The sequence below is a fragment of the Sesamum indicum genome, linkage group LG5 (assembly GCF_000512975.1).
Source record: "Sesamum indicum cultivar Zhongzhi No. 13 linkage group LG5, S_indicum_v1.0, whole genome shotgun sequence".
NCBI classification, from domain to species: Eukaryota; Viridiplantae; Streptophyta; class Magnoliopsida; order Lamiales; family Pedaliaceae; genus Sesamum; species Sesamum indicum.
In genome coordinates this window covers 5,305,690-5,332,191 of record NC_026149.1, presented here as the reverse complement: position 1 = coordinate 5,332,191, position 26,502 = coordinate 5,305,690, and the positions used below count along the sequence as shown (strand labels likewise).

Sequence of the window (26,502 nt, the reverse complement as noted above, 5' to 3'; positions counted from 1 at the left end):
TATTTATATTTTCTCTGAGTTTAGGTTTCCCTAGGGATTTTATTTCCTATTATTATTATTATTATGGATTATATTTTTGATCTTATAATTATAGGTGGTTTGTATTTTTAATTTTATAATTTATTCTTTTATCTGCATATTTTTTTACGAATTTAATCCTAAATATCTCATATTTAATTATATTTTTGATAAATTTAGTCCTATATTAAAAATTTTGATTCCATTTATATTGGAGTAAATATCTTTTTTTAGTTCAGTAATTATAGATTGTTAGTACCTAAATTGTCAACACATGACCAAAAAAAGAAAAAAAAGATAAAATGGGAGATGTTTATGACTAAATTCATAAAAAAGGAACAAAATGAGTAAATAGAGTAAATTACAGGACCAAAAGTGTTAACAACCTAAAAATATAATTTTGCATTCTCATGTATATATTAGTAATATTCTCTTATTTTCAAGGGTGTAAAAGTTTTTTGTATACACGTCACACGATAAACACATACACCCTACTATACTATAATATTCCCAATATCACTATAAATACCTCATATATTATTTTTTAAATCAAGTTCACTATTGATGATTGACAACTCATCGCCCCCCACTATCCAAAAAAGCTTCTCTCTACTAATTTTAGACTTGGGAAGCAGTTGTGTGTTGAGGGTAACTTTTTCCTTTATCTCTTATATAACTCATATCTGCGTCGTTTGTGGAAAAATGTTACCTCGACATTAAGAATACAAATCAGGTCTTGAACTCATGATGTTTAGGGGGTGGACGTTGCCCATGAAACATGCGAGAAGGAAGCAAGACAACTCCCACCTCGTGAACAATCACCACCTCATGGGGTGAACCCCTCACACTGTGGCCAAGACTCACCCCGTGAGCAAGCCCCACTGAAGGGATACCCCCATCACTCTGTGACAAAAGACTCACCTCGTGAACAAGCCCACCACAGGTAGTGACCCTACCTCACCAAGCATCACCTCCGCCCCAAAGAGAATCACCTCCTTAGGCGTTCCACCCAAAAAATGATGATTTCCATACAATCCATCATATATATATATATATATTACATGTATTCAATGTTATACTTAACATTTCATATATACATCTTCTGATTTCGATATACATCATATGCTTATTGAATAGTCCATACAACAAATATTAGAATTTTTGTAGGGTTTTTTTCCTTTCTTTTTTTTGGACAGAGGATTCTTCCTAAAAACTGAAACTGTGATCGAACTTTTACACAAACAGATGCCACAATTGAACCACTTCATCGTTCCAAACAATCTTGTGTAGAGTTGATCCTTAAAAGTCTAAGCTCTAACAAATGTATAGTTCTTCTCTTCAGTTCAAACCCCATGTCTGCCGGAAGCACAAGAGAGTTACAAATATTTTCAAGATAAGAGTTCTAATAATATTTCAAAAGTTTGGCATAAATAATAAATAAAAGAATTACTTCTTCAATCTATAAAAGATTGAGTTTAATGCAATTTACTCCTCCGTAATATTGCAAATGAACAAGTTACCCCTTACGAAAAAAAAATAGCAATTTGCTTCATTTTAAAAAAATATAGTGGATAAATTGCTGAATTTTAAAAAATATAGAAAAGTAATTTTTTTTTCTAAGAAGATTATTTGCTCATTTTCAATATCATAGGAGTTTGCTTGCATTTTTCCCTACCAAAAGATTAGTGACGAAACATGTATTTACAAAATTTTTATGCTCTCCTCGAATTCATCCTTAAAGGACCAAAACGTCAAACATCGATAGACTGTAATTACAAGACCTAATTGCAATACAACCTTTTGTTTATGCAAAACTTTCTCACTAGTAAAAGCAATTCGACACCACAAAACTTAAATCATGATCCCTAGCTATCAGTCTTGATTGTATTACCTTGCAATCGAGAAACTTTACTTCGAAATGAGTTTGTCTAAATTTAAGTCAATTATATGGAAAGTGTAATATACTTGTCATATGAGTGGTTTACAGTTCAAGAAAAATGATCAATCACATATCAAGTGTTTGGTTCGAGGGCGACGATATTTTTTCCTAACAGCAACTGTTATATTCTTTAGTAATTTAGGAAAAGGAATATCGTACCTGAATTCTTCCATCAGATGTCCCAATAATCAGCATATCTTCATTAGCATCAATGGCCATGCAAAGAATTTTGGCAGTGGAACTTACTTGAAGTGTTTCTACTCTACTGTGCTTCTTTCTGCACCAAACTTCGACAGTCCCACCTTTGCACCCCAAATATACGAGGTCCGAGCTTACAGCCATAGTGCGTATTTCCGAGGTAGATGGCAGTGATCCAACCATGCTATAGTTTGAAGTGCTCCATATCTAAATTACGCACATTAGGCAAAGGTAAGAAAAACCTCCATACTCGTGTAGTTGTTTAATTGGAAAATAGTATTTTTGATCCCATAATTTAGGGTTTTTTTACTTTTGATTTCATTAGTTATGTGATTATCAACTTTAGTTCCGTAACTTTTAAAAGATAGCACTTTTCATCTCACGGTACATTTTCGTTGGATATTTAACAGAAAACGCATGTGGCCATTAAGTGCATGAGAACTAAAAGTGTTACTTTTTAAAATTTTGGAACAAAAAAGTGATCATTTCGTAACCAATAGGACTAAAAGTATAAAAACCTTAACCACATGCTAAGCATATGGCATTTTTCGTTAACATATTTAACGGAAATATGCTATGGGACTAAAAAATGCTATTTTTTAGAAATTATAGGACCAAAAATGATAATTCTATAACCAATATAACCAAAAATAAAAAGACCCAAAATTGTGGGACAAAAAATAGTATTTTCCCGTTACTTAATTACTCATTTGCAAATCTGACTTACTCATATTTATCTAAGAAGGATTGATGATATCATCCCTTACTTGGAAATATGCACATATCGTAACAACATTCTATTTATGATAAATTACATTTGCACTCACGAGGTTATGTCTAATTATATAAATATTCTATAATCTTTACAAAATTATAAATACACCCCATAAGAGGTGATGTAATGTATCTTAGGGGCTCTTTGTGTAAATTTATTTTTTTGTTAGAATGTGTTTATGTAAATTACAATTATAATTTCAAGAAGTGTACTTGTAATTTTGCAAAATACATATAATATTTATGTAATTAGACCTAAATCCAAAGAATGTTGATGTAATTTACATTATTTATTTGCGGATAAAATTCTAGTAGGACAAAATTTTGCCAATTTAGAGCGAAAGTAGTACACTTACTATGTAACGGCGTACGCTTTGAAGAGAGTAACAAACCTATAACAACTACAATCAACTTATAATATAATTAGTTGAACGTGGCCAAACTTTGATCAGGCCAAAAAGAGTTATATATATATATATATTATTTGTTAATTCTATTTGGAAATTAGATTTTTGCATGCAATGTAAATGAAATTTAGGAGTAACCCAAATTTATGCATAATATTTTTTGACATACAATACCTTAACATTTGCTCCATCAAATGAAGGGCCTGCTGCATATATTAGTCCATCATGAATTTCCAGTGCATAAATGGGATATGCTTTTCCTAACAATTTCTTGGAGCCACTTTGTATGATTCCAAGTGTTCCCGTGGCCAAATCGATTTCCTGCCAAGTAGTGAATCATGAATATTAGTTATCGGGGTTAATGCAATTTATCTCCTGTGATAGAGGGGTAATTTGCACGTCTACAATATCATATGAGGCTAAATTGCGCTTTTGCTATTATTTTTCCATACATGTTCTTATTATAGTTCAATGGAAATGGAAGAGTAATACTTTGGTACCTGGATGCTATTATCCATACATCCACAATATACTTTTCCTTGTACAAGAGCCAAACATTTAGCATACTTCTGTTGGTTCAGTAATTTAGAGGAACCATTCCATGAGTACACCTGAAACATCAAGAGGTTCATGTCAGAGTATCAATTAAAGGGCCGTTTACAAGGCTTGATAAGGATGAATTGGCCATTGTTTATTGTAAGTAATGGTGGGCTGCTAGTAAGCCATTAGGCCCTGGATAAGGCCTGGTAATTTATCTGACATTAAGGGTATGATAATATAATTCGGCTCTATTTCATATTTTATTCTATCTTACATCTTATTCAATGGGGCTCTGTCAGCCATTTATCAGACGTACAAAAGTAAAGGGTCCTTAATAGTGGAAGAATGCGGTTGTGTGCTAACGAGGTGATTTAGGGTTGAGAATGTTCTATGAATGTGAAGAGGAAAAAAGGGGAGAAACATTGAAAATAAGGGGCAAAGTTACACTTTTAATTCTGTAGGATAGGGAGTTCAATATTTTTAGTCCCCTACTTTACTAGATTTTTAAAAAGATTCCAAAATTAATAAAACTCGACACATTTAGTCTCATGTCCAAGTTTTCGTAAAGAAATAGACAGTGCGCGTGTTTGGTATAATGATAGATAGCTTGGCTGCTCAAACAACCGATGAACACGCACATTGCACGTGTCATTGCCGTCCATTTTCTGATGAAAACTAAGACATGGGACTAAATGTGCATAGCTTTCCCAATTTCTAAATCATTTTGAAAATTCCGTAAAATATAGTACTAAATGAATCGAGTTTTTTCAATTTTCCAACCATTTTGTAAATCTCATAAAGTAGAAAATTAAAAGTGTTGAACTTCATATCCTATAAGACTAAAATTATAATTTGCTCGAGAAAAAACGAAAACCACATAGTGTGCTCCTTTACCTTGACTCCGGCACCTTGAGGAATATAACATGCTATGTTGTTGGCAACAACCAGGTTATTTATGTGATCCTTCATCTCCTGAACTTGTTCACAGTAAATTCCTTCCACGCTTACTACCCAAACCTGCGAATAATTTTCACAAGTTTTAGCTATGGAAGATGACAGATCCGAAACAAAAGCTTGTCAGAAGCATATTACTCATGTACCCTGACAGTCCTGTCAAGTGAACCACTGTAGAGTTTGTCCGAGGAATGTAGGACCGCCAAGCTAGTAACTGCTTTTGTATGTTCACAAATTTCTTGGATAAGATGGAGCTCAGAGCCTTCACTACTCCACACCTTCATAGAAGAAGATAATGATGCCATCAATCTCACTCCATCTTACATATGTAAGTACACCAATTGATCCGCGTTATCTTTCAACTGCTAAAAATTTGTATTATAGTCGAAAAGGTCTAACTCAATTAGTAAAGTGAATGGGTCTGAAGCCCGGTATATGAGGGAGATGTTGTTCTATTGCGTAGTAGGTGTTGTTTGGATTAATTTTTTTTTTATATGATATTGTTGATTAGGGTATTGATTGTTGTAATTGTCTTTGTTAGGTATTGATATTTGTGACATGAATGAATACAATACCCCCGCCTCTCCCTCCACCTACCCTCCATCTCCTCACCTTTGTCACCAATCCCTTTTTTTTTTGTATTTTTTTTAATTTCTAAATACTGTGTATATATATATATCCTTTACATGTGTATGTCTATGTTGTGTATTATTCATTGTATAAATGTATTTTTATAATTTTTAAAAAATTATTTATGTAACTTGAATAAATTTGAGCCATCGATCTAATTCAAATGGATGTGAGCCGTTAATTTGTTTATCAAATATAGACCATTGATTTAAATCAAAAAGGTTATAGACCATCGATTTATTTATTAGATTTGAACCGTTGATATATATATCTAACAAGATCCAACTATTTATGATTAAGGGTATAACAATCATTTTATAGGTAAAAACGAAGCAAAATCGCACCCAAAGCATGTGGACAACACTACCGGCATGAAGGGAGTATTTTGCATGTTTTTTAAACAATGAGGAGGATAAATTACTATTTTATTTTTCACAATGGAGCTAATTGCCTATTTTCTATATCACAAATAGATAGATTGCAATTTATCCTCTTCTTTTTTTATAGGGCATTTTTTGAATTTTTTTAATTTCAGATGGATAAATTATATTTAACCCTTTTTGTTTAGCATAATCATTAAATATCTGCTATTTGAGCATAAAATCACATCTTAGGACCTTTTCTAAGTCAAACTTTTATCAGGGTGTTTATCTATTAAAAGCTTTACGATCTAAAAAGAGAGAATATTACGAAAAATAGTGTAATGCTTATACATTGGAGTAATTGGAATATTATGAATATTACATTTAGATGCAGCGATTGGTCAACAAGAAGTCTTGATGTTGTTTGATTGTTTTTTTGGCCTTAAGTTATGAGTAATGCAGACATATTTTTGCAGATATACATATGGGGTGAATAATAATTTACCCCCTTATAATATTGAAAATGAGCATATTATTCCTTATGAAAAAAATATAGCAATTTATCCCCTATGTTTTAAAAAATATAGGGCGTTGAAATTATTGTATTTTAAAAAATATAGGAAGATAAATCACTATTTATTTTTTCATAAAGATGTAATATTTGTTCATTTACGATATCACAAGAGGGTTGCTTGTATTTTTCCCCATGAATATGACATATACGAACTATTGAAAAATCAAAGGTAGCAAGCTGAAGCAAAATACCTTTATAGTTCCATCTGAATGTCCTGAGAAAATTTTGTCTCTGAAGCAAGTTATTGTGAGGACTTCTCCGTTCATACTGCAATCTTCTTCACTTAATTCTTTATGATTCCATATATCCTGCACACCCTTTACGGATCACTACACATTCTGAGTTCGGAAAATTTTAATTTTAGTCCCGTAATTATAAGACAACAAATTTAGTTCTGTATAAATTTATTTTTGGTATTTTATTTTGTAATTTTAAAAATTTCGAATATTGAGGACAATAATGATGGCAATTCACTAAATGGCTGGAAAGCTTAACTGTGTGGTTTAATTATTTATTTATTATCAAAAAAATGTTATCAAAATTATATTTTTTTAAATATGCTAACATATTTGTGCTGAGTCGTGGTTAGACACAGAAAATATATATGTTTTTTAAAATAATGCCTGAGTCGTGGATGGCAACCACGACATGACACTTTAATTTTGTGTTGACGTCCACGACTCGACACAAATATGTTATTGTTAAAAAAATATTATTTTTATAATAAATAAATAATTAAACCTTAATTGTGTGTACTTTATTCCCGCCATTTTAGCAATTTTCATCCGTTTTTCTACTCAACTTAGAAACTCTTAAAATTATGCGATAAAATTATCAAAATGGATACTTACCTTACTAAAATTGTTAATCCCATATTTTCGAGTCTAAAATTACAATCTTCCCACATCTGCCTTATGGAAAAATTCAGTGAAACAAAAGAAACTTACGGGCATCTCAACTGCCATGCTAGAGGATTTCTTAAGCTCCCTCAACCCTTTCAGAATGTCCTTCATATGCGCCCCTAAACCCTGCAATCCTTCTGAAAGTAATGGAAATTCAATTATTTGCATCTCAAGTGCAAAATAAAAATGGCTAGAGGAAACCGGCGAAAAATGCAATTTTGGTCCATTAACTGTTGGATGGGGGCACTTTTAGTCCTGTCCGATTTGAAAATTGCAATTGAAAAAACTGTAATTAAAAAAAATGGCATATTAGTCCAAATCTTGCTAGAAAAAGTTAAATTGATCAGAAATTATCACATACATTGCACATGGCCTAGTTAATTTAGGGATTTTTAATTTTTCTGGCCGCTTTTGCTGACGTGGTATAAGGAACGTAATGGAAGAATTCAATTTCTGTCTTATAACAATAGGGGGTGGCGTATTTAGTCTAAATGTCAGGACGGTGAAAATGCCACATAAACGAAATTGGCTGAAAAATTGAGATCCTGAATTTAAAGAGGTTACATGCTAATTTTCAACAAATTTAGCATTTTCTTAGAGATATTTGAACTAGATGTATCATTTTTATTTTATCTTTTCATTATAGTCCTTCATTACAAATTGGAAATAAGAGGGGACAAAAGTATCACCCCAACAGCCCTCCAGTTACATGACCAAAATTTCAGTTTTCCATTTAAAGTATTATGAAACTAATGAGACATAACTACCAAACAATGAAAAATGCAGCATGGGAGCAAAATTTGAAGCATATTATGTGAAATATTGGTGTACCAACCAGGGTCACGAATGAGGGTATTGAGTGCAAGCATGGAGAGGGCTCTATCTTCAGTGTTCTTTCGAGATTTGAAAACGGAGACAAAGTGCTTGAGGAAGCAGACACGGGCTGCTCCTCGGACCCCAGTGTCTGGGAGAATGGACAGCATGTATGTGAGCCAAGTGGCTGCCATGAAGCATACTGACTGCAACTCTTCGTATCTACTTTTCAGGCCTTCTGCCAAACCCTCAAACAGTAGCCCAAACTCATGGCTCACAAGAGCAAAGGCCACTCTTCTTTCCCACTCTTCACCAGCTTTCTCATCTTCCTACATGGAGACCATAAATCAAATAATCCAGATTTTTAGCATTAGCACACCTTTAAATAAGGATAATTGCTCCTAGGACCCCCCTAGAATAACATAATTACAATTTATCCATGAAAATATTGAATTATCATATCAAAGTAAACCCTTTTTGAAGATGCCCCGTTTATAATCGCACCTCCTTTTTTTGGATTTTAATGAAAAGAATTGATGTCATAAAAAAATTAAGTGAAGTTTCAATGTTTTTTCTTAATGGAAAGCGATGAACTGTTATTAATTAGAATAAATCGATGGCAGTCATTCATGTCGAATATCAATATCTAACAAAAATAATTAACAATTATACTCTGATCAATAATATCAGATAAATTAAATTTAAACAACACCTATTATGCAGTAGAACAACATCCTATGCATATGGTGGGGTTTGAATCCATAACCTCTAAGGTCATGAGACCTCAGCTTCGCCAATTAAATTAGGCCTAATTTGCAGTGAACTTTTAATGTTGCCCCTTATCAAAGGATGTCTGTATTTTGTTAACTAAGGGGCGGTTTGCCTAAATTTATTTAAAAAAACTTATAAACTCGTACAGTTGATAAGATGTTTTTATAGCTTATGAGATGGAAGATCTTATTTTAAAATAAAATTATAAAGTGTTTGAATAAAATAAAATTTATAAACTTATAATATGTTATCAATGATTACGAATTTGTAATTAGCCTTGATTTAATATGTAACGTTGTATATTTTTGGAATTTGTAGCAAAAGAAAACTGTTGTAGTAAGTTGGTGTAAGAATTTTCAACTAGCAACCAAAATATGTTGCAAAAGAAGCTAACCTTCGTGTCCTGATCATCAGCAGATATGTTGTGTCTGCGCTTATCCTTCCTCATAAAGGCTCTATAACTCCTGTCTAGCCCTGCACGTTTGAGGAGAATGGCCCTCGACAGTGACTTCCCTGAATAAGAGAACCTTCCTTGCAGGGACAACACTGTCTCCGCCGCCGAAATTTGAGCAACTGGGAACTCTGAATTTCTCAGACCTGAAATTAGTGCATCTATGGCCTCTTCTCTGTATATGCTCATCTTTCTTGGCTCGTCCTGAAAAAGAACAGCCAGTAGTTAAACTACCAACTCTCTCTCTCTCTCTCTCTCTCTCTCTACCCCCCTCCCCCTCACACACACACACAGAGAGGCAAACATAGAGAGAGAGAAGGGGTACCAGAAGATCAAGTTGCAGAAGTAGACCAGCCACAATAGGAGACTGATCTTGAAGGGCATTTTGTAGATACATGAGAAGGTTATGCATTGTGCTGAAAGTACCTTCATCCTTCAAAAGATGCAAGATTTGCTCATTCAGATTCCTTCTGTTCAATTTAACTAGTTCAGAGAGCAAATGTACTATCTCAAACCGTTCTGCATCGTTTGCTCCGACGAATATCTCTAAGACAGAAGCAAATTCAGCTTTCTCAGCAATTATGTTCCTGCACTTTCCATCCTCAAGAACGCATCTCAGCAAGATAGTCACAGCCGCAAGTCTTTCCTCAACCTGTTCAGCTTGTAGACTAACAACGATTTTCTCAATTGCGTTGGTTGCGACCATGCTTCTTACAATTTTTGCTAGACGGGCTTCGCTGGAACTGCGGATAATATCTCCTAGCAGAATCAATGAAGCTGTTCTTGGATTCATACACATTTTCTTTGAATCGTCGTCCTCTTTGTTACCAAGCACCGCCAAAAGATAATCCACCAAGTCCATTTCTACGAGGCTCGTTGCCTGAGGTCTTAAGAGATGAACCAACACAACAGCCTCCACCAAACCTTTCTTGAAGAGTTCAACAATGCATTCAACGTCTGAATCAACTGCTGTCAGTGTCTGGATAACGCTAACATCTCTTGATCCAAGCTCCGTCAGGAGAAGAATAGTAGCTTTTAAGACTTGTTTATCCACAGAATTGAACAATATCTCCACAAAACCGTTAATGACAGGAGGTTTTGTGAGCATAGATATCATTTCCAGCTGCATATTCCCTTCCTCCCAGAACCGTTCAATTGTGAGAACTGCTGTTTCAGCGTCTCTCAGGACTTCTGATGTACACAGGTCTGTAGTCGCGAGTCTAAGCTCACTCATGGTGCCATCGATGGTGGCTTGGCTTATGACACTATTAGGCGAAACTGAACGAATTTCTGGGCCGACTTTTGCTTGCATTACTTTGAATTGGCTAAGAGCTGATCCCTGATTTTGTTCTTGCCAACTTGCTATGAGTCGCTTAAGCACGTAATTTGTTTTAGGCAGCTGAGTGCTACTCAGCTTCTGGCGAGTAATTGGACAAGTGGAATTTCCCCTGTCAATCCATTCTTGAATAGCTGTTCTTTCGTAAGTCTGGCCCGTCTCAAGAGTCACAGGGTCGTGGAATACGTGTGTAGTTATGGGGCAGACAAAGTCTTTTGGTGGTGTACTCTTTCCTCCACCAAGAACGTTGTCAATGTCTTCCATGAAAAGATGGGGAGAACTGATACATGAGGAAGTCCAGGTAAACAAATTAGCACCAAAAAGCAGTTAAATCACACAAATTGTTGCACTATTTCGAGTTAAATAATACAGGCCCTTGTCAAACACTTAGTTGACAATCAAAAAACAGGGCGACATGACCCCCTAACGTGGAAGGCAGTGAGCTTTTCTTTCAAAAGTTCACGAGTCTTGTCGCCTGTTTTTTTGTTCAGAAAAGCCTTGTACCTACTAATAGTTTCAAGGGGGTAAAATGCAATTAACGGCACTATCTCATACCCCCTCGATTCTTCTAGTGAAAGAGGTTGCTTTTGTTTCTGGCTTGTGATCTTTCTGGAGTCAAACAATGCCAGTGTTTTGATCCTTCCCTACAAGACATGTAAAACCTTTTTTAATAATGAAAACAATCAGCTTTGGTATATCAGACCACATAGAGTGTATCAGTTTCATTGTAAATATCGATTACCTTCGATTCTGCTTCAGAATCTGAGGAAGAATAATCACTCAAGTTCTCATTTGCAGAAGAGTGGAGTTTAGCACCAAAATCATTTTCTATTGATGTTTCTGATTCTTCTGACGATCTTTGATTTGTGATGACCTTCGGAGAGACTCTTTCAGGAACGAAAGACGGAAACTTGGACAGGCTCTTGGCTCTGTTGCTGCTGAATTCAACTGATCTATCTCCACCAGCCCACATTGGCTGCACCAGCATATCAAAAACAAAAACAACGATTTTTCAGAACTTTGAGTGACCTTCCCATTGAAGCTGAATTTTGCAGAAGAACTAAGTGGCTCATAGAAAATATGCAAGTTTATTACAATATTTGATCCCAAGTTCAACCATTTCATTCAGACAGAAGAACTATTTCTTTTTCTGCTTGACACTTTCTCAATCATGCCTAAAATTGCAGGTTACCATCAGTCTAAGTAATATGTGCAAATTGCGCAATGTGTTCTTGATTTCTTCCTCCAGAATGATTTCCAATTATCTTGACAGTGTCAAAGATGAAATTTGAACAGGACAAAACGACAAACAGCAAGAATATTCCAATGGAGTATGGTCAAAAGAGCATCTCAGCAGAAGAATAAAATAATTCTTCCAAATTAGACATCCAATTTATTAAATCCTAGCACTATTTTATATGGTATCAATGGTAATATACATCAATTTATATGTGCAAATGGCATCTTTTCGGTCAAGCGAAAACTACTATAAAATTGTAAAACAAATCTGGCCTGCAGGTAGCTATCATAGTTGAATCATGCATATTTTTCTATAATAATTCCTTTCTAAACCTTCATTTGTGAAGACGACGACTAATTAGCAAGTCAGTCTAACATGTACGACTATATGTGAAATTTGCAATTGTCGTCACTGTCGGCCAGAACTGTCGTAAGACCTATATTTAGAGAATGAAAACTCTAACTTTGAAAAATTATTTAAGATCAAGACAACATCCAAATTTGGTTCGTAGACCGCATATGTGAACACGAGGACTAAATGTGCATGTTAAGACATTGGAAAACATCCGACCGACTAAATGTGAAATTATGATCGTTACCGTATTAGAGTTAAAATTTGTGTATTGAATTTTCTATGTTAGATCCTATTGCATCTATTTATATAGACGTAATGTGTACAATCTTTATACACGTGACATGTTTATCTTAAATGAGATAGAAGATACACCGTACATAATTTGGAAAATAAAAAACATATGACAAAATAGTACAGATGTGGATATGGACACGGAAAAAAGCAACTCTGGACTAATTGTGCAAGTGAAATATCAGGTGCAGAAAAACTGGAAAATAAATTCAGATAATTAAACATTACATTATACCGTCTGTTTGTCGACTCGAATTCTTGGTTTTTGATCTTCTCTTCATCACTGTAAACAAGCTTATCAGCAGTTTCACGGATTTGAAGTACTACCGTTGGTGGTGGAACTTTCACTTGATCTCCATCTTTGTTACGTAGAATCCTCTTAAAGTACTCCACGAATATCCTGCAGTTCTCATCAAGTAAATCCTCGTAATCCCTCTCCAAATCCCTGAGTGCAGAAGCTTGATCGCCGCTCATTTTCGACAAGAGTGTCGTGTTTGAGATGATGGAGTGGTCATCACTGTTGTAATCGGAGGTCAAGGAGAAAGAGTAGAGGATGCTCGATCTCTGCTCGTTGTACCATTCGAGAATGGAAGCAAAATGTATGAGGAACAGTTCTTGGAAGAGGAATGGCGCGATTTCTAGTCTGCATAGTGAAGGGTCAGCTTGGAACACATCAAGAAGGCTGAGAGATGCATCGATTTCCCGGTGGCGAAGATAGTGAACAAGAGATAGGAGAAAGGAAGCGAAGGGGTTGTGGGAGTTGGAGAGGAGGAGCTTTTCGGCGGAGCGGAGAGAGGAGGAGGCGGCGGCGGCGGTGGAGATGGCGTTTTCTATGGTTTGAAAAGCCGAGTTTAGGGGCTTGATGAGGGTTGAAGGGAGTCTTTGGAGGAAGGTGGAGAAGAGATGGTGGCGGAGGTCCGGTTGGGAGAGTACTTGGGAGAGGAAGGTGGCGGCGTGGTGCAGAATCTCCACTGAGGTTGTGGCGGCGGCGGTGGTGGTTGCGGACATGGCTGCGGCGGTAGTAGTTTTTCAGGTGGGGGAGGGGTTCTTGTCTTGTTCACGTAAAAGGCTTCCGAGAAATGGGGTTGGCAACGGATCTTCAACTGTTCGTGCAGGCGCGAAACGCGTAGGACGGCCCTGCTCCAATTGACGATTCTACATCCATACTATATAGTAGACTCATTCAAAACAGAAAGATACTAAAATACACTATTTTTGAGCTAACATTTATTTCTTAAATTAATAAATATAACACTTACGCCTCACTTGGACAAAAATACTCTTATACCTTGACAATTATATTATTTTTAATATATTTTAGTATTTTGCACATTGAATTATTATCGAATTATATTTTAATTAATTTTTTAATAAATAAAAATTTAAATTCAAAATGGAGTATAAATTAATATATAGTAGATACACAATAAATATAATATGACCAACAACTCATATATATTTTTTTAAAAAAATTAATAAATTTAATATGCTTAATCAAAATTAAATATTTTTAGAAAAATATATAAATATATTCTATCACATTAAAGAAATCAATGGATACGTAATTACTTATTTTTAATCTAAAAGAATAAATAGTAAATTTCACAATTTTGTAAACAAAATTAATAAAAAAATTTATAAAATTTTTTGTGTAGTTATTATACACATTCATTACTTAACTTTGAGTTTGTAAAATATAAAAAAATTGAATTATTTAATTCACTGATTATATTTTATTTTATTATAATTAAAATATATTTTTTCAATTAAGAAAATTTTAATTAAAGTTAAAATAAAAAATATTAAAAAAAATTCATTGAACTAAATATACATATAAATAATATAAGAGCAATATTATCAAAAAAATTAATTACAAGGGGTAAGTATTATATTTATTAACTTAAGGGGTAAATGTTACATTAAAAATAGTTTACGGATGCAAAATGTATTTTATACAAAAAATAGGAAGGACATCCCGAGACTTGCCCCAATTAGGAGTGGCAATGGAGCGGGTTCGAGGTGGATTTGGGACCTATCCAACCAACTTCGGGCGGGGCGGGTCTCACCTAGACCCGATTAAATTTTTATTTTTTATTTGTTGTACAAATATAAAAATAATTCAATATATCAGTTACAAATAAATTTATTCCTCAAATATTCAAGTCCAAAAATAAATTCTCAAATCAAAATAAATACAACATCATCATTCATCTTCTTCCTCGTCAAGAATTGTTGGACAATTTTTCAATTTTTCAACTATTGAACAAGTATCTAACAATAAACAAATAAAAAATATAATATTTTATTAATATTTATTCTACCAAATAAAATAAAAAAATATAATTAAAATTTTACTTATCATTTACCTCATTCTACAATCAATGACGAGAATATATTAATGCTTCCAAAATAATATATATATATCATATATATATACATACATTATATATATATTGTCGAGTCGGATCCTAATTTTCAAGATCCGTTACCTGCCCTGGCTAATATTTTTTGGACCAATGGGGTGGGTCCTTTCGGGTACGAGTTTAATTGCCACCCCTAGCCCTAATTATTAACACCCCGCTTTTTGCATGATTTTGCTGTGTGCATGATTATTTATTATAACAAAAAATTGATTATCGAAATGCAAAAGTGAATGCTAAGAAATGAACTTTTGTTATAACACTAATGGGTATTTGCGAAAATTTTTACTTTTAGAAAAGTGATTTTAGTAGAGAAATTTGAAAGTTGTAGTAGAATCAAAGTGGATAGTGTTTATAAGAAAAGTGAAAAACAGATAAAAATTAAATTGGGTAGTGTTTGTAAGGAGATCACTACTTAAATAAACTTAATTGGTTAAAAATCTTTTTGTCCATATATATTAAAAAGATACTATGTTTCTTTAATATTTGCACTTATCATTTGATAATAATAATTTTTTTTGAAAAAATTAATAAATTTTATTGTAATTAGTATATCTCATATTTAAATTTGTAAATATTTGTCATTTATATTATTAAAATATTAAATATTAATGAAAATTTTAAATGTTTGATTTAATAATATTTTTACTATGTAATATAGTTGTTCAATAATTCATACACAATAAATAACCTTGCATGATTATCAAAAAATATATTTATTAATTAATCATAGCAATTTTAATTTATATTTTTCTATGATATAGGAGTAATATCCAATAATACAAAAAATAAAATAAATAAACTTAAAATATTAAATATGTGAATTTATATAAGTATTGCTAGTGGTAAATTATTCAAATTATTTGAAAATTCAACATCAACTTTAGATGAGTAATTTTAAAAATAAGGGCAAAATTGAAATAAGATTATTATATTGAGGAAAAAGTAGTCCATAAAGTTCAATTTATTTACAAAAAGCCAAAATGGCTTAAAAGTATTTTTTTTAGCAGAAGCTGACATCCTCAATACCTCAAAAGTGATTTTTTGAACCTAAAAGTTAAAAAGCGCTTTTAAAAAACTGGCGCAAATACTCTTTAAGTAACTTCATCAATTCAACTCCAAAAAGAAGCAACATTAAGATTCGCTTCAAATTGGAGAAAAATTTTATCATTTTCTTTTATCTTTCACTTCATTTCACAATTAACGACGAATAAATATCAATGTCACCATATTAATGGGATGGACCCTATTACGATAATGATTAGTCAACCTTCTACTACTAGTAAATACAGACTTGGGTGCAATGTAGAAACAAGAATCGTCTTGGTAATATTCCATAAAAAGAATATATAAGAGGAACAATGTTTATCAGAAGTTAGCCATGGAACTATATCTCAAGTTCTCAACATCATAATCGATATCAGCAATGGAACTAAATCTCAACATCATAATCGATATTAGCAATGGAACTAAATCTCCCTTCAGAAATTAAAGAATCTGTAAAATTTCCATTCAATTAACCATGGAACTAAATCTATGTGCTTACCTCTTTCTAGAGGCGAGCGGCACCCAACAAGCCGTAGGTGAATGAATCTTCTTCATGGGGTTCTTGCTAAAGGGCCGAGCGACATGGGGCGAAGTTGGGTGGCGTTAGTGTGATGTTATGAGTCACGGTGTGCAGGAGAGGGTGACTAGGTGTCAAGGGCCGTTAGCACTCCAGGCACTCTTGACGCACATTCGGCCATGCAACTGCTCAATTAAGCTGACCAACAACCTTCGTCGACAAATGCTGGACTCTGCAGCCTTAGAGTTTTTAGGCATAAGTCTTTTGTCTTGTACGTCTTGCATACATGTAAATACTTTTGTTTACTCAAGGGGGACTTTATACTTCCTGAGGTGCAATTTTCAACCTTTTCAGCATTTAGTGTTGTGAACAGGAAAAAACTTTTGAGTATTGCGAACCTTGGTGTAGTCTACGTGATAATGTCTCCATCAAGGCGATCCCTTTACACTAACATCATTTATACAATGTTTAATTACTTTCTACTATCAATGAAATCCACATTCTGAATTTGTGCTCAATTTACTACTTTCGTACTACACCTTGCTTGTTTGTGTTGCTGTTCTCAGATTTCGTGTTTTTATTCTTGTCGGTGCTCTATGCAATTGTCATCAAGAACTCTGTTGGTGTGCTTTCGGGCGGAAGTAGTCGTTTACTGCAGAGTACTAGCCACATAGTGCCCCTTTCTCTGCATTGTGGAAGACACCCCGTGAGAGGCTGTATCAGAGCATCGGTATCTAACCCCATGGAGCCGAGGTAGATTGTTGTGACCCACAGAAGTTCTGCGGGAATATCGGGCAAGATGCTGAGAGCCGAGATCGGTGGTGTCGCCCAGAGGATGAAAATCTTAGTTGAGTAAGATGGTGATGAATTTGGAGGACAAGGTCTCTTACCGAGAAGAGATCATGATGCCAAATTCCGAACTAGAGGAATGTCGGCAGGTGGTTCAAGAAATGGCCGGTGTCTTTGGAGGTCGTGGCATTGCTGATATGAGACATGAGATAGAACAAATGTCTATTTAGATTAGTCTGCTCCAACGTTTGATGAGCAACGCCTCTGTTGTTGCTCACGATCATGGTGTAAAGTTTTCGATTCTTGAACCGAAGACCTATAGTGGTATTCGTGGAAGACAATATTTTCTTTTTGATATTGAACAATATTTTCTTGCTGCAAACGTGGAAGACAATGCGAGGAAGGTGACGATTGAGATGATATACTTGATTAGTGATGCCAAACTATGGTGCCGCACCAAATATGCTGAGATTTAGGCCAACCAAGTGCGCCTAGACTTTTGGTCCCTTCTTCAAGAAGCGATTTCAAGAGCAGTTCTTCTAGAGAGCGCAATGTATAATGCCAAGCGGGCATTAGGAAGTTGGAACATACAACCTCCGTGCGAGATTAAGTGAAAGCCTTTCGACGTTGATGTTGGATATCCGAGATATATCACAAAAGGATAAGCTCTTCACCTTCATGAAAAACCTAAAATCAGGGCACTTCTTAAGTTGCAGTGTCAATGGGTCTGATTTCGGATCAACTATAGCAGTGGTCGAACGCTTAACAAATTTCAATCCTGAGAACCGGAGGAAAAAGCAAGCTACATTTAACCTTGCACAAAATAAGCCAGGAGGAGCAAAGTCGTCTAGGAGTAATTCCAATAGAGGTGGGAGAGATCGGAAGCCCCACACAAGAGTAGTTCGGAGAACAAAAAAAGGGTGCCATAGAAGAGTAGCGGATGCTTCCTGTGCGACGGCCTGCATAGATACCAGGACTGCCCAAAGAAATAGTTGTTGAACGCACAGACGACCTTTACTGGCAAGGGGTTGTTCGCAAAGCTAGTGGATTCACAAGTATCTATGAGTTCCGAGAATGAACCGAAGGAGAACTATGACAACATGGGTGTCATCTCTCAATGGTGCAACACATTGTCCCATCAAGTAGATGTAAGAAGACGATGCCACCCCGGGCAAGAAAGACTGTACCGACTCTAATTGGGAGCCATTCTGAAAAGAAAACACAGCCCCGAACATCTAAGAAGAAATGGCTAATGTTATTTGATGTGAAGATCCATGGTAAGCCAATCCGTGCCATGATCAATACTAGAGTTACCCACAACTACCTTGCAAGCGCCAAAGTGGAGGGATTCGGGCTCATGTTAGGGAAGGGAGTTAGTTGGGTGAAAGTGTTTAACTTGACCGATAACCTATTGCTAGTGTGGCCAAATCTGTGCTGACCAAGATTGGTCCTTTCAAGAGCAAAACCAATATTTCTGTTGTGGTGATGGATGATTTCAAGCTCATCCTTAGGCTTGAGTTTTTGAGAGATACACATACCTTAATTAGCATGTTGATTCATTTATGATGCTGAGAATCAAACCTTATATCATCCCCACACTGGCCGGGCGGACTGGCGAGAAAAATCTTTCGGCAATGCAGTTCGAGAAGGGGTGCAAGCGGAATGAACCATCCTAATTGTGCACCATTTGATTTGAGGAAATTGAATAAGCGTCAAGGCTCATCCCTAGCGTGATTAAAAAAGTTGTTGAAGGAGTTCGAGGATGTGATGCCAGACTAGTTACCTCCGAATCTACCACTGAAGAGGACAGTGGATCACGAAATCGAGTTGGTACCTGGCACGAAACCTCCCGCCAGGGCACTATATAGAATGTCACAGCCTGAGCTTGGAGCTTAGGAAGCAATTGAAGGATATGTTGGAGAGTGGCATTATCAAGCCCACTAAGTAATTGTATGGTGGGACATGTGCTGTTCCAAAAGAAGGCCGACGGTTCCTTACGTATGTGTTGACACTATCGAGCGCTAAATAAAATCACTATGAAGAATAAATACCCTATACCACTTGTAACAAATTGCTTCGACCATCTAAGCCAGGCGAAATATTTTTACGAAGATAGAGACTTGAGGTCGGGCTATTGGCAAGTTGAAATAAAAGAGCAATGACGTGAAGACAATAGTGGTAATGAGGTATAGAGCTTTCGAGTTTCTTGTCATGGTTTTCGGCCTGACAACCACTCCAGCAACCTTTAGCACTCTGATGAACCAGATACTCCACAGTTTGTTGACGAGTTTGTGGTGGTGTACAACTAGGATGATATTGTTATCTAGAGTAGAACCTTGGCCAAACACGTAGAGAATCTGCGGCAGGTTCTGGTGATACTCCTCGAGCACGAGTTCTATGTGAAGGTGCCGAAATGCTCGTTTGCTTATGAGACTATCAGTTTTTTGGACACATTGTGGAGAGGGGAGATTCAGATGGACTCCAAGAAAATTTAGGCTACCAAGGCTACTTAGAGATACATCAACCCATGACGGATTTATTAAAGAATACGAAAAGGCTACTCATTTATAATAGACATGATTCTTTGTTATATTCCACTTATATAATTTCAAATTTACAACAATATAGGAGGGACAATACAAAAAAAATATCTTTTTATGTGAGGAAATTAAATTTTATCATATATAATATATTAAATGCGAGGAGATAAATTTTCGTCACATTATATAATACAAATTGTGACCACTTTTAATTTTCTCATTATAGCATGCATCTGTCGTAAAGAAATTTTATTTGTCACAAATATGTATAATTTCCTCACAATAAATATTGATAAAATGTGACAACTTTGTTTTCCTCACATTACATATTTCCCACTTTTCTTAATTTATTCCCTATAAAAACTTTTTAAGTCTTTTTAAATTTTTCATTTTTTTCTATTTTTAATAAATTAATATGAGGAATTAAATTTGTCACATATATACACAACCTAAAAACTATCTAAAATTACATAATATTCTTTTTATTCTTCCATCAAATCTCCCTTCTCGTTTATCGTTATTTTCCTTTTCCCTTTCTCTTTCTTCAACCAAGACCGATTTCTCTTTCTCTCTTTACACCTTCATCTTTGCAAGTGATTACGCCATTGAGATTACCATACAAAGTTCCAAGTTTCCATCCGAATCTCGTCAAAGGCGGTGGGTTTCTTTGGTGCAAAACTGATACGGTAATTTCATCTTTTGCCACCCAAATGATTTATTTCGTTGTAGATGAAGTTACTATGTCAATTCTAACCTTGAATTTTTTCTTTGCATATTATAATCACTAGTTGATTTATCTTTTTTTTTCTAAGTGTTTAGGTTGTGGATTTTAGTAGTATCGGTGGGTTTTCTTGGTCGGCACAAATTGATTACTCTACTACAGGTAATTTCATCTATTTACGCCCAAAATATTCTGTGGTAAATGAAGTTACTGTGTCAATTCTCACATTCAATTCATTATTTGCACATGATAATCATTAGTTGCTTTATCTGCTTTCAAGTGTGTAGGTTGTGATTTTGATGGTTAGTTTCAGCTATATGCGCGTGGGTGGGGTGAAATTTGGAATTTTTTGTTGATTTTTTGTGAAATTTGGGGTGAAACAGAACAGGGGCTGTTTCTGCATTATATCGGAGGCTGATGCTTGTTTCTGCTAGATAAAATTTGCAGCAGAAACAACCTCTAAAGTCTAAACAGAGGTTGGATCAGAAAACTAGAGGCTGCCTCTAGTTTTCTGATCCAACCTCTGTCTAGAGTTCTCTAATTACTAGTTGTACATTTCTTGATAATGATCTAGATTATTTAAAATGTATTTTCATGGTGCAGTTTTAGGAGATGCCTCTGGGAATGACAATAATGAAAATTGACATATGCTAGAGAACCGTTATAGTTGATAACTTTCATAATATTTTGTTCACTATCTTCAAAGACTTAAATACTAGAAATATTTTTTTTAATATGTATAGATGTAAACATGTCATTTTTAGGTACAAGGTCATGGATAAAAGTTGGACGAGTGAGACAAATACCTTTTCTGAGTCGTACATTAAAGGTGTAGAGTTCTTTCTCAACTTTGCAAAAGAAAATGTGATGGGTCCAGACAACTTGATTCATTGTCCTTGTCATTTGTGCAACAATATAAGGTTCAAAACTCTTGATGGAGTTAAACTTGATTTGCTTACACATGGTTTCTGTATAATTATCCGGATTGGATAGGCAAAGTTGCATTACATTGCGAAGAGAAGCAAAACTCTTTCTTTATTGTATCAAAATTAATATTGTGAAACATATGTTTATAAGAGTTTATTCACTTTAGTTGAACAATGTTTTTTAGATCATTATTTTGGTGTATTCATGGATTTAAGAAATATTTTTGAAGTTAACTATTGAATTATAGATATAAGTGGAGATTTTTTTCTTCTTTTTTGTACATCTATAAGGTAAATAGAGGCAGTTTCTTTCTCTGTTTTTTTCTGTTACAGGGGTAGCATTGTAACGAGTTAAGAGAAGCAGCAATGCTGCCTCTTTTCCCCTGGAAAGGGGCAGCATTATGGCCAAATAGTTTATTACTTTTAGTTTTACCTTATTTTTATGAAATTTTATTATTATTTAATTAGGCCAAATATGGTCCTCACTCATTTTCCAGCCATGTTATATTACTGATTTACAATTTCTTTCCCAATTAGGGCTCTGCACTCCAAAACCTTCCTGTCTTCTGAATGTGAGACGCGCACTGAGCTGCCCCAAATTGAAGATGAAGCTGAAACAGTTAGACGGCCTTCTTGGTTCCCTTCAACAGTCCGAAAATCCAAAGGTCTCTCTTTCTCTCTCTCGCTCTGTAAATCTTATTCTGTGCTCTTTTGCTGCTTATTATATTTGCTTTGTACAAGACTACTGCTGTATGCTAAGTGCAATGGCATCCTCTAATTGTGTAACAGATTGAACTGGAACAATATCCAACTGGACCCCACATTGCGTCTCGGTTGCTCTACACCGTAAATATTCTCTACACCCGATTATTCTCTTTTTCTCTAATTCTCTCAAGTGCCTTTTTTGGTCATATACTATATTGATGCACTTTTTGGTTGTCAGTGTGTTTTCAATATTGTTAATAGTTCCTTTATGGGTACTTAGAGATTCCATCCTTTAGCATAATTCAGGCAGAGAATTCCTTTGGGGATGTGTCGGATAAGGTGGTGGCAGATTTTGGTTGTGGGTGCGGTACACTTGGACTGGCTGCTGGTCTTTTGGGTGCAGAGTAAGTAATTGGTTTCTCTTTAATCTGCTTCCTGGTGAGTTAGGACGTGTGCAGGTTTTGTGGCCAGTTATGTTGTGTATCATGAGGCTTATTGATGCTTCTTTTCATTGACCAGGCATGTTATTGGCTTTGATATTGCTGCGGAGTCTATTGAAATTGCATCCTTAAATGCAGATGAGCTAGAGGTACTTGGATCAAAAACAATATATTATGTGATTATGCTGTTGTTTATTTTGCTTAATCTATGATATCTTCTGGGTGCTGTTTTGTCCTAATTTTGTCATTCAATTAGGTCTTAAGTTCTAGTTTATAATTCATCTCAGAGTCCGTCTGTATTAGACATTTCGCACTATTATACGACTCTTTACTTTTCTTGATGAATTTAACTTGCAGTTAGACATGGATTTCATTCAATGTGATATCAGGAACTTAAGATTGTCAGGTAATTCTTCCTGAAGAAATTCCCTCCCACCAGGAAACAAAAAGATTCACATTATAGTAATTAAATTTAAGATGAAATGTGATGGTTGATCCAAAAGTTATTATGGGAATATAACGGGAAGCTCTCATATACTTGGGACTGGACAAAAAATGTTTCCATTCTATAAGTGAAAATGCAGCCATCAAAGCATCTTTGTTATAGGTAGACATCCTGGATGAGAAGTAAATCAAAATGCTGACAACTGCTCTTGAAGTTTGCACAGATCGAGCTATTGATACTGTAGTAATGAATCCTCCTTTTGGGACGAGGAAGAAAGGAGCTGACATGGATTTTCTGTCTATGGCTTTGAAGGTGCAATCATGAACTACATTCTGATTTATCCATGATGCTTTAATGGATATATCACCTTCTATTTTGCTTCATGCATTTGTCTTACTTCTCTGACAAATTGACAAATTGATGTCAGGTGGCTTCTGGAGCAATTTATTCCTTGCACAAGACCACAACAAGAGATGTTAGATCGCTTTATTTGGAACGTTTGATTATTTTATTGTTTCTCCATTAAATGTTATATCAAAAAATTTCTTCTGGAATAAGGGTACAATTTCATTATTCATATTGCAAATAAATCAAATATTGGTTCTTCCCTCTCTTGCCTCATGATGCTTGTTATTTGGAGTTGCAAGTTTGATTACAACCTTTGTGCAATATTTAGTTCTCCTTATGTATCGCCTGGTTGTTGGGTCTAATGACTTTTTGCTTCTATGTAAATATTGAGTTCTGCCTTCGCTCCTAGTCTAGTTCTCTGGTGCAACTGCTTTTTTCCTGGTGCTGCTATTGTGATTATCTTTGTATTTTATCCTATCCGGCTGGCAAAATGAGACTGTTGGTTTATGAAGAATTAATTCTCTCATTTCTTTTTTCTATCTTAGCACTTTCATGGATCATGGGATTGAGCTTTATTCCCTTACCTGAATCAACTGAAGATTCTCTCCACTGAAATGGATACCTTGGAGCTAACTTTGGTTTATGAGGGAAATGGATGCAACAGGAAATGTAATGGCACTTCTGAGCAAAATAGTTAGATACCAAAGTATGATCGAAATATCCAAAACCATGGAAACAGTAGTTAAAGATTACAAAAGAAGAGGATCACTGGAATTTTAAGGTTAAAATTAATACAATAAAAGCTAGAGGCTATGGGAGTTGTCATTCTCGATCACTTTGCTTCATGTACCTCTTCAATGTCCTCCACATAAATTTTTGAATTGTAAAATTTTAGTGCAGCATATGGTTCCCTGGTCTGTTGCACAGTAAATCTTATGTTCCTGTTGATGTCACTTAGACTTTCTTATGATTGTGCATTATTTGATTATGATTAGGGATCTTTCAGAAGCATCTAACCTAGATGGTTTGAAGTCGGCTGGCCCATTAATTCACACTTTGAAGTCCTACTTTTCTGCTCTTTGTTTATAGTTTACTACATCATCTGCCCCCAACATGAAATGTTTCCAAAAGCTAATAGCAAAAACATAAGGCATAGGATATATGACACAAGGTATCTATTTGTGCAATAGTTAGGAATGTACTTAATTTCTTTGCTCTTATACACCTCTCACCATTAGATTTCCATGGACATATTCTGTCGTGCATGCATGATGACTGTTCCTATCTCTACGATATTGTATGATGATTTTAACAGATGTGAGCTTCATCTGGTTTCCATCTTATGTTCTATGTGCAGTTTTATCCAATTTTTGCCTAATTGTCATCTGCTAAATTTCTACAATTTTAGCATACCATGATATTTCTCTACTATCTTTAGTAGAATGTGAAGGAAACTCGAGCTAAATATGCTGTCATTTAATTAAATATCTACCTAATATTTTTCTTACTGCAGCACATCAAAAGAACTGCGTTAAGAGAATATAATGCAAGCACTGCCGAGGTTCTATGTGAGGTACCTCATCTTGACTTACTGTTCCCTAGTGGCATATTTTAGCACAGTCTGCTGATCCTGCATTCTTTAATTTGGTGATTTTAGCATCCATAGCAAAAATAACTCGCACCAACTTATGAGAATCCTTGAAAAACTTGTCTTTCTGTAGCTTCATTTTGATGTGCCCCAACTCTACAAATTTCACAAGAAAAAGGAGGTTGATGTAGCTGTGGACTTGTGGCGATTCGTTCCAAATAACAATCGACCAAAGCATTTGTAGAACTGTAGCAGGTACCTCTAGCTGGCCCGAAAAGATCTATAAGTATAGCATTTCCAATAGAACAATATTCTGTTGGGCAATTGAGGTTCTTTCACAGACATGATTTTGTAACCAATATATAGGGTTGATTTGCCTTTAATATCTTGTTTCCCGGATCATAAAAAAACTTATAATTTACTTTGTACTTGACTACTTGTACAGAATATCTTACTCAACACACCACAAGCATAGAGTTGAGGTGTATCGATTTGTTGCTCTCGTGCCACCTCCTTGCAGGGCCTAGGGGGCAACACAAGACATTTTATGGGTTGATGATGCTAATTGAAAATAGAGGTTTTTAGAAAACACTCCACCTCACTTATTGTAATTAAACAAAAAATTGATGTTATGATATGTAGAACAACTATATAATCGGTCAATAACTGGGCGTCTAGTGGTGTTGCGGGGGATAAGTCTTTGACCTCTAGGGGATGCATATTCTACGAGTTTTTGGGGTTCTTGGTGGGTAACCTAAGCTGGGTTGTCGAGTAGGGCTAACGGTCTCAGTTGGACCATGGAGTGGGCCTTCAAGTAATAGTTGGACTCCCCAAGTCGGCCTAATAATCATAGTTGTACTAGCAATTGGGCATTTAGGTAGATGGTTTCTAGTTGGACCATCAGACAAGGCCTTTAAGTGGATAGCTTGTAAGCTGGATTTCAGGTGGGTAGGAGGTTGCTAGGCCCAAGTAGGTGGGTAGGCCTCTAGCTATTGGGCCTCTAGCTATTGGGCCAAAGGTTTTTTGGGTATTAGCTCCGAAAGAATATCCAAATCCCCTTAAGAAGAATAGGCTTCTCTTCTGGTTTAAGTCCCATCGACCTACCTAGCAGCCCTTCTAACCCTTATCGGCGGTTTCGAGCGCCTGTTGGGTTCACCCCCATTAGTGTTGGTATTTTTCTGTTTTTGTCCTAACCAAGCCGTAGAAAATAGAATCCCCCTCTTTTTCATCCGTGATAATTGACTAAACTCTGTTGTAAACTTCTCACCTGTTCTGCACACCGCCAATAGCCCTAGCTAGATGAAAATTGCCTGGGTGGGGGCTATTCCCCTTTTCATCGCTTTGGCTTCTCTGATACCCTGTTTTCTTGTTGTGTTTGTAAGTTATGTGATCTTTTAATCCCATAATAAATGGGACCAAAGATAAAATAAGCTTAATTTATGGGAATAAAAAATGCTATACA

General features: G+C 35.3%; 2 protein-coding genes across 5 annotated transcripts; one reads left to right on the top strand and one right to left on the bottom strand.

Annotated features, from left to right (window-relative positions):
- LOC105162078 (putative E3 ubiquitin-protein ligase LIN) lies at positions 737–13,823 on the bottom strand. The gene is made up of 14 exons (XM_020693863.1): positions 12,783–13,823; positions 11,412–11,645; positions 11,225–11,313; positions 9,659–10,949; positions 9,277–9,537; positions 8,134–8,440; positions 7,344–7,435; positions 6,588–6,713; positions 4,977–5,108; positions 4,771–4,893; positions 3,837–3,947; positions 3,511–3,657; positions 2,117–2,362; positions 737–1,374 (listed from the first exon to the last, which is right to left on the bottom strand). Exons 1-14 carry the CDS (start codon positions 13,560–13,562, stop codon positions 1,357–1,359), a joined length of 3,957 nt encoding a protein of 1,318 aa, XP_020549522.1. The 5' UTR covers positions 13,563–13,823; the 3' UTR covers positions 737–1,356.
- LOC105162077 (methyltransferase-like protein 5) lies at positions 20,356–25,527 on the top strand. 4 transcript variants are annotated; one of them, XM_011079998.2, is made up of 11 exons: positions 20,356–20,553; positions 20,680–20,750; positions 22,052–22,179; positions 22,304–22,360; positions 22,526–22,623; positions 22,739–22,808; positions 23,017–23,065; positions 23,319–23,416; positions 23,532–23,579; positions 24,966–25,025; positions 25,174–25,527. In XM_011079998.2, exons 3-11 carry the CDS (start codon positions 22,120–22,122, stop codon positions 25,282–25,284), a joined length of 651 nt encoding a protein of 216 aa, XP_011078300.1. In that variant the 5' UTR covers positions 20,356–20,553; positions 20,680–20,750; positions 22,052–22,119; the 3' UTR covers positions 25,285–25,527. The 4 variants fall into 4 exon arrangements, with proteins under 4 accessions (XP_011078300.1, XP_020549424.1, XP_020549423.1 ...); XM_020693764.1 differs by having other exon boundaries at positions 20,357–20,553; positions 20,687–20,750; XM_011079999.2 differs by having other exon boundaries at positions 20,358–20,553; positions 20,687–20,750; positions 23,328–23,416.

Excerpts from the sequence above, each read along its gene's own strand:
- LOC105162078 (XM_020693863.1), bottom strand. The coding sequence starts at position 13,562 with ATGTCCGCAACCACCACCGCCGCCGCCACAACCTCAGTGGAGATTCTG. Across the intron at positions 6,714-7,343 it reads GCATGGCAGTTGAGATGCCC|GGTGTGCAGGATATATGGAA; the intron begins GTAAGTTTCTTT and ends TGATCCGTAAAG. Across the intron at positions 5,109-6,587 it reads ATTCAGATGGAACTATAAAG|GTGTGGAGTAGTGAAGGCTC; the intron begins GTATTTTGCTTC and ends TCTTCTATGAAG.
- LOC105162077 (XM_011079998.2), top strand. The coding sequence starts at position 22,120 with ATGAAGCTGAAACAGTTAGACGGCCTTCTTGGTTCCCTTCAACAGTCC. Across the intron at positions 23,066-23,318 it reads CAGGAACTTAAGATTGTCAG|TTTGCACAGATCGAGCTATT; the intron begins GTAATTCTTCCT and ends CTGCTCTTGAAG. Across the intron at positions 23,417-23,531 it reads TTCTGTCTATGGCTTTGAAG|GTGGCTTCTGGAGCAATTTA; the intron begins GTGCAATCATGA and ends AATTGATGTCAG.